We start from the raw sequence: 8056 nt of genomic DNA, 5'->3' as shown, positions 1-8056 counted from the left end.
ACATCCAGCTCTGTTCTCCGACAGAGGGGAATGGCCAGGGGGCTCAGGAAGGACAGCCACAGGACTACTACTGCTGCCCTCTGCCCCCAGCATTTGCTACCTGAGGCAGTTGCTTCACTCTGCCTAATGGTAGGGCTGGCCCTGATAGCACACTCCTCATAGAATTCTTATCCTTCCGTAAGGACTCATGGTGTCCTTTTTTTGTTTTTCAGGCCTGTAGAGTGCCGTGGTCACCTTCCCACTGTTAGTGGAACTGCTATGTTGGTAAACGTGAATCTTACTGGCCCGGCTCCTTGGGGCTTCCGAATAACAGGGGGAAGGGACTTCAGGAAGCCCATCATAGTATCTAAGGTAAGCACCAGTGTCTCCATAACATGTGTTTCAGATAATGTAGCTATGGGGCAAGAGTTAGTTCAAATTATTTATTGCTGGCAGGCTAAACTCCTATCCTTCAATGACTGCCGGTATATTGCAGCCAAGTTCAACCTATGACAGGGATGCAGAACCTCTTGCAGCCCAAGGGCTGAATTCCATTTGGGAGAAGGTTTCGGGGGCCACATTCCAGTGGTGGGCAGGGCTGAAGGCAAAAGGGGCCAAATGCACCACAAAGGGGCCAGAAATACCCCCAATGCCAGCATATTTTAGCTTAAAGATCTTCCTGCCAGTAACTCAGCCTTAAGGTAGGCATTCCAGTCTTTTAGATAGGGGGGAAAACTGCACAAAAGCCAAGAAACCACCAAGCGATCACTGGTTAGGGGGAAAGGGAACCCCAGAAGGCTGGATTGGGACCCCTGGAAGGCTGGCTTTTGCCCCCAGGCCCAAGGTTTTGCCCCCTCTCCTTATGGCTTGTAGGCTACACAATGAATACGGCGATGGGGGAATTTTATGTGGAAATTGGTCATCTGTTTCTATTAATGTCTTGTGCACAGGCAAAAGAAACAAGGAGAGCGTCATACACACCACGGAAACCTGGCTTCCAGTAGAATATCTTGTGTAGGGGTTGGCCCCTGAGTGTCCCTGGGCCACATCTGGTCCTTGAAAGATGCAGTCTGGCCCCCAGTTGCCAACGCAGAGGCAAACAAGGAGGATGGGCAGAGTACCAGCTGTGGCAATACAGCTTTTGGGCAGGTCCAAATAGTTGGCCGTTGGGGTCTTGACCACTCCCTCCCACGTTGTTTCTCAAATGTAGCCTCAAGGCAAAACTAACTGCGAACTTGGAATCTAGGAGCTCTTTGGCCCAAGCCATGCTGTTTTTAGAACCTTGGCCTAGAAGCAGCCAGAGTCCAAAATGGCATAGATTGGATTGTCCCATTGCAGCAGCCCCCCCGCCCACTTCCTTATCCCACCCCAAAATCTAGTTAGAATTTTTTAACAAATGGAGAGCTGTAAAAAAAAAAAAAAAAGAAAAGCATAAAAGAGTGAAGCGTGGGCCAATTCATGCTACCATCTCTCCTTGCATTCATTTAAGTTGTGGCGGGGCAGCTTCCCTTTCAGCTGAAAAAGTGGCTTGGAGGACATGTGCTTGAGGCTGTGCATCCTCTAAATAAAATTCCCTCTGCCTTGACGCCTGCTGCAGACTAAAATGAAGTAAGCAGCTTTTCCTTCAGCTCCTAGTTAAAGGCGTATGTTTTTATGCTGCCCTCTGTTGCCAACGTTTTCTGGCAATGTACACGTGCAGTCATCAGTCCCCACAGCCTTTCAGTCAGAGGTGGGGAACTGTTTCAGGGTGCGGGGGCCAGATGACCCCCCACTGAGCCCTCCACAGGCCACATGATATCAGTGGGCGGGGTCACAACTTTATGTCATCCAGCCCCTGCCTTGCACCTTCTCCCTTTGGGAAGGATGTGAGGTGAACAAAGCATTTAGTGCACTGAGCACCCTCCCAATTGGGAGGAGGAGCAGCGTGCAGTGAAATCCCCAATGTTATCTCTGATTGCTGATTGGAGATAACAGTGGGGATGCGGGGTTTGAAGGAGGGGCCTTCCTCGAGGCCCTCGGATGGGCCGGCCTAGTGGGCCAAATTGGGCCTGCGGGCAGGAGATTCCCCATCCCTGCTTTAGGGAGAGGTAGGGTTATCCCACCCCCACCCCCGTATATTTCTGCAGTGGTAGAGACCTGGCCCTCCTCCCCAACTTCAGTTCCCATTGTGTCCATTTGCACCATATCCCCTGTGTCTGCTGTTGTTTCATTTGCACTACAAAGAGAGATAGAATGTTAACTGGGATGGACTGTTTGTCTGGCCCAGAAATGAAGCTAAGCAAATGTCGTATGTGCATGTGTGATCTGAAGACCTGAAGAGCTGGAGAGCTCTTGTGCAGAAGAGGCATAATTGGTGGGTGATGGGTGTTTTGGTGTACCAGTTGCTGTTACCCACAGAGCTAGTTACATTGGTCTCCATCACAGCTGGAAGGTACAGGCAGCCTTCTAACAGGGGAGCACACTGTATTCCCTCCACCTAAATATGCTCTGTTTTGCCGAAAGCCTTGCTGGGAGCTCTCAGTGGAATTTCCTATGGAGAGGTGGGAGAGAAGGACTTGGTTGGCTTGGCTGTTCCTGCACTGAATGTCTGTGTGGTTTTGCAGGACATCCTGGAATGCTGAGCATTTTTTGCTGCCTTAGAGGGCTCTGAATATGCTTGGGGAAGAGGCTACAAAGGAAGCTGCCTCTTTCTCTGGGTGGGCATTGAGCCGAGCATTGACCCTTCAGTCTGACGAGGAGAACAGATCCTGTTTACCATATTTTTCAAGAATCCCACTCCCTGGGAACAGGCTTGAAGTCCCATAGTGCATGCACGCACATTGCAGGCAGCAGGGGTCTGGTATACTTCTTCCTGACTCTCGTGTCCAACGTTATCCGAGGAAATTTCAGTACTTTTCAGCCCTGTTCAGAAGGAAGGGAACAGCAGAATGTGTTCTGCCCATTTAGTTTGCCCTGCAGGCCAGATCAGAGCTGTGAGTCGTCCATACCTTTGCTATGGAAATATCATAAATAAATAGTAAATCTTGCCAAGATCTAATGGCGCAACCTCGCTGAAACGAAGCAGGGTTGGGGTCTGGGGAGTGCCTGGGTGGGGGACTTTATATAAGCTGTCTTGAGCTCCTTGAAAGAAAGGCAGGATATAGTTATGTTTCCAGAATGGTTGTGTGGCTTAGTCATCTTGGGACAGTTCTCTGTGGCCAGGCTACCTCAGTGCACATTTTTCTGCTAGAGATGCTAGGGCAGCTTTCCCCGACCTTGCACCCTCCAGATGTTTTGGACCACAACTCCCAGCATTCCTGACCAGGGCGGATGTGAAAGGTAGGCATGATTGGGCACTTGCCACCTACACCCCACCAGGAGACCATTGACAAGAGCCCCTTAGAGTTGTTCCTCCTCTTTACCATTGCAGCCTGCTTGTTCACATGCTTCTTGTTCTGGCCCAGACAACAGTGGTGGTGAGAAGGAGGAGCAGTAGATGCCATGGCCTACTTGCTCACTGGCTCTCTGGCTGTGAAGTAGCAAGTTCTAGCAATGATGAGAAAGGATGAGAAGCAGTGGCAGCTGGTAATAATGGCAGTGAGATGGTAAACTCACTAAGGGAGGAGGGCATTGAGGGTGTCTTGCCCAAGGGCCCACAAAAACCCGTAGCTGGCACTGTTCCTGGCCATTGCCCGTGCTGTGTGGGGCTGATGGGAGTTGCATTCCAAAATATCTGGAGGGCACCAGGTTGGGGAAGGCTGTGCCAGGAACTTGTATACCTGATCCGGACTGTCTGAGATGGTTTCTGAGGTTGCTATTATCCTAAACTGACACACGCTTGTTTGCCTCACCAAGAAAGTTTTTGAGCGGTTCAGCCATACCTCTTTCCCTGTGCCTTGGGTCATTGTAGGGTTGTTCACACGTCACATTAAGCCATGGTGGCTTATAAGCTACGCACAGTAGCGTATTTTGCAACTAGCCTACTGTGCCCCCTCACACGATCGGACAAATAAGCTACACAGCATAGTTTATTTCCCCTTCCTCGCCCCTCCTCCCTCCGTAGTCCTCCTGCCTGGCTGGGCAAGTATCCCAGCTTCCTTTGCAGATTTTCAAGTCTTTGCCAGGTCCCATTTCTCCACCCATGTGCAACCAAAAAAAAAAGAGGGGGGGGGGCTCTAGAAAGTTTGCAGAAATTCAGTGAAATTTAATATACAGGTTCCCTTATGGGGAGCCACCACATGCTGTACTGGACAAATGTGGGACTTTGCATTTTCATGGAAAAATGAGGCTTTATCCACACATAAAACAAACTGCTTGCCTTCCTGCTCCTAACCCCTCCTCCTCTGCTGAGTTGAGAAGGGGTGGCCTGACTGGAACAGAGGGATGATTACACTGCACCAAAAATGGTGGTGGTGGTGGTGGTGGGGCTCTAACTCCTTGAAAGTTGGCAAGAATGGGACAAAATTTAATAAACAGGTTCCCCTTATGGGGAGCCACCACATGCTTTACTGGATAAATGCGGGGCTTTGCATTTTCATGGAAAAGTGAGGATTTATCCATACATGAAACTGGGAACCGCGCGGGAGGAGGGGACCTGAATTGGAGTCGGAGACACAGCTGAATATGGCAGGAAAACAAGGTTGCTCAAGAGGAGCAGAGCGGCGGCAGTGTTTTTGGCCGCTCTTGTTGAACAGCTCTGTAGGCGATCTCCAGAACCCATGCTGGCACGACAGACGATGTGCTAACCCACCATAGGTAAAATAATACTTACTGTAGATCATGGGTTCCCAGGGTGGCTTATTTGGAGGAAATAACCCACTGTGGGTGGGCAAAAGAGCCCACAGACAAAATGTTAAGCCATCATGGGTTACTCAGGAATTAAACCATCATGGGTTAATGTGTCATCCGAGCCCTCAGCTCTGTATGAAGGGAATCTGCTTTTGCTTACAGGATTATTGGTCTGAGAGTAAGCAAGGCTAGTCAAGGCCCACCGATAATGAGGGTCTCTTTCCTCAAGTCCTGTTCACCTTAGCCTCTGATGTGCCCTTTGCATTTGTAAACAAGTCAGAGGTTGAGGTGGGTTAAAGCTGACTTGTTCCAGGCTAGCTGACCTGGTAAACAAGCTCTCCTCTTGTGGCTTGCAGGCTGGTCTCTCTGGATCCATGTTAAGGAACAGTGCGGCACTGTGTTGACTGTAGGGATATAGAGCTTCATTTGCTCCCTGGGGCTACCAGGTGAACTACTTTTCTTTGGCAACAGGCTTCTTCGTTCACTCAATTATAAATGAAATATCTATTGCCATTTGTGGGGGGGGGGGAGAGAAAGTCATATGAGTCAGGGAACGCATTGCAAGATACTTGGCTGCTGATAGTGGCTTGATTGGTAAATGTGTGTTCACGTCAAAACAAATTCACTAGAAGGGGAATGGCAGATGTTGTGAGGGGGTTGTTTGTTTTTGGTCTTTTTCTGAGTATTTCAACTGATTTGTATGCCAGTATAATGCCTTAAACATCAAGATGCTCCTAGCACAAAATACAAAATATTTAGCATTAGTGTATATGTAGGAAATAAACTGTAGCCGCCTTTAGCACTATTCTATAGTGGAAAGGCGGGATATTAGTTATGGTAATAAATAAATAAATAAATAAATAACAACATTTGAGTAAATCTTTAACAAAAGCAGAGTGGAGCACGAAGGTTAAAATATTGCAAGACACTTAGTTATATCTAGATTATATTATTGTTTGCAATAGTTAATCAAAGGTAACCGACATAGCTGAAAATTGTTGTCCTCTCTCCTCCCTTCCATTAATTGTACAGCTATTAATTTTATTTACTATTTATTTATTTATTTGGTTTATACTCTGCCTTTCCACCAAAAAATGGTGCTAAAGGCGGCTAACAATAGTAAACCCAAGATTAAAATAAACCTAGTTAATAAAAACAAACAGAATAAAAACGCAATTAAACACAACAATAAAAAATAAAATAAAAATGGAACCCAGCCCGGTAGAATCCACTTCAGCACAGACCAGCTTACATGCTAAAGGCCTCCTTGAATCAAAACATATTTGCCTGCTGGCAGAAGAAAAACAGAGAGGGAGCCAATTTAGCCTCTCTCAGCGAAGAGTTTCAGAGCCTGAGAGCAACAACTGAGAAGGCCCTCTTGCATGTCCCCACTCCACCAGATGCACTTCTGATGCTGGTGGACTGAAAGAAGGGCCTCTCCCAAAGATCTTAAAACCTGGGCAGGCCTGTATGGGAGAAGGTGGTCTTTCTGGTAGCATGGTTCCAAGCTGTATAGGGCTTTATAGGTCATAACCAGTGCTTTGAATTGTGCCTGGGAACAAACTGGTAGCCAGTGAAGCTGTTGTTAACAGGGAAGTCACGTGCTCCCTGTAACCAGCCCTGGACCAGCTGAAATTTCCAAGCATTTTTCAAAGGCAGTCCCACATAGAGCCTATTAGAATAGTCCAAATGGGATATAACTAAAGCATGTGTCACCATGGCCAGCTACTGTAAGTTTTCCCATTTCTACAAATTTTCCAAATTTTGCAGTTCCAGCCTCAAACCCAGCATTAGAGAATGCCATTGGCATACATCACTTAGCTATCAAAATCATTGTGGCTGTTAAAGTATTTTATATAAAGAGTTTGGTGTTCCTTTGTTTTCGGAATTTATCAGTACACTTGAACAGTGTGTGTTTGGGACTGAAGGGGATGTGATAATTAAGGCATCAACTTCATTACCTAAGCAATTTTTGTTCATTAGGCGCACGTCTTGGGGCACATGGATTTTTATAGTGTCATACAATGGCGTGATCTAAAGCAGAATGAAATCGCTTTTTTAGATTTAAGCCATTTCTTAAAAGTGCTACAAATATTTTCACCAGCTTGTGAGAACTTTTCTGAGTTCTGTGTAACTTTGAAGTTGGCATCTTTCCTCCTCCCTCAACTGCAGTGGGTCTAGATAAAAGATATTGATTGTCTTGCCTCTTTTGTGTTTTCCTCTCTGGGGCCATCGTGGCTGTAACTTGCTTATTCCAAGGTGTTGAGGCATAAATGCATGGTGGGTTAGTCTCTACCCCACCACTGGATGAATGCATGTGGGGAAGTAGAATCTTGCCTTTGAAAAGTTCGTGCCACACAGACAAAAATATTAGTCTTTGGTACAAAAAGAATCTTTGTTTTGCTATAGCAGATTTAACTCAAAGTTACTCTTCTGGAATGTTTTCGGTCAGGCTTAATTAACTTTTTCTATTATGCATAACATTGCAAATTCACTTTTAATTTTTAATATGGGTGTGTGTGTGGACTCTTCATAGGGGTTAATTTAGCCCATATTATTAATTAATCCAGAGAAATCTTCATGCAGATGCTTGTTTGGATACTGGAGATGGAGCTAGTGGAACCTAACTGTACATAGCATGCCTTTCCCACCTCCAAAGGAGCTAGGGGCAAAAGATGCCTGCTATTTATCTTTCCTGATGCCTCTTTAGCCTTGGTGCAGTTGGGGAAATATGGCAGCTTTTTCCCAGCAATCACACTTCAGTTGCATGTGTCTCTTTTTTCCTCTCCTTACATACACAGGTGACAGAGTACAGCAAAGCAGCCCTAGGTGACCTTCGACCTGGTGATGTCATCATCTCTATCAATGGGGAGAGCACTTCCGAGATGCTCAATGTGGAGGCGCAGAACAAGATTAAGCAGAGCTCTGGGCAGCTGCAGTTGCAGGTGGACAGGTGAGGTTACCTGTAGCCATGTCTGTGTTAAGTTTAGGCAACTGCTCCGGGGCTCCCAATCTCATGGCTAACTTTAGGAGTCCCCATTCAGGTGTCCGTTCCTTCTCTGTGGCTTTAGCCGTGGCATTCTTGAAAGTAAAATAAAGTCATAGCTAACAGTAACTGATTAGAGAGGTGAGAAACTGGAATGAGCAATTCTGAAGGTGAAGTATTCCAATAGTTTGGTGCATTTTTCCTGAATGGACTCTTGCATCCTTTCTCTCCATTTTCATTTGCACCTGGTTGAGGACAACTAGGGACTTCAAATCTGAAATCCTGTTCTTTTGAGAAGCTCCTGTAGTTGCTCTCCTGACTTTA

At 46.6% G+C, this 8056-nt stretch overlaps 1 protein-coding gene across 4 annotated transcripts in view; it reads left to right on the top strand.

Moving 5' to 3' along the window:
- Nucleotides 1–8056, top strand: part of PDLIM2 (PDZ and LIM domain 2) — a 62986-nt gene that overhangs the window by 17011 nt on the left and 37919 nt on the right. For all 4 annotated transcript variants that reach the window (XM_084804015.1, XM_084804013.1, XM_084804016.1 and 1 more), the window contains exons 2-3: nt 213–351; nt 7548–7699. In XM_084804015.1, coding sequence (XP_084660141.1) covers nt 259–351; nt 7548–7699 — 245 coding nt within the window. In that variant the 5' untranslated portion in view covers nt 213–258. The remainder of the gene's footprint in view (nt 1–212; nt 352–7547; nt 7700–8056) is intronic.

This window comes from Heloderma suspectum, chromosome 6, assembly GCF_057233095.1.
Source record: "Heloderma suspectum isolate Gila_16-S chromosome 6, 16-S_ref, whole genome shotgun sequence".
NCBI lineage: Eukaryota > Metazoa > Chordata > Lepidosauria > Squamata > Helodermatidae > Heloderma > Heloderma suspectum.
The sequence above is the reverse complement of the archived record's forward strand: the minus strand, read 5'-3'. Positions and strand labels throughout refer to the sequence as shown.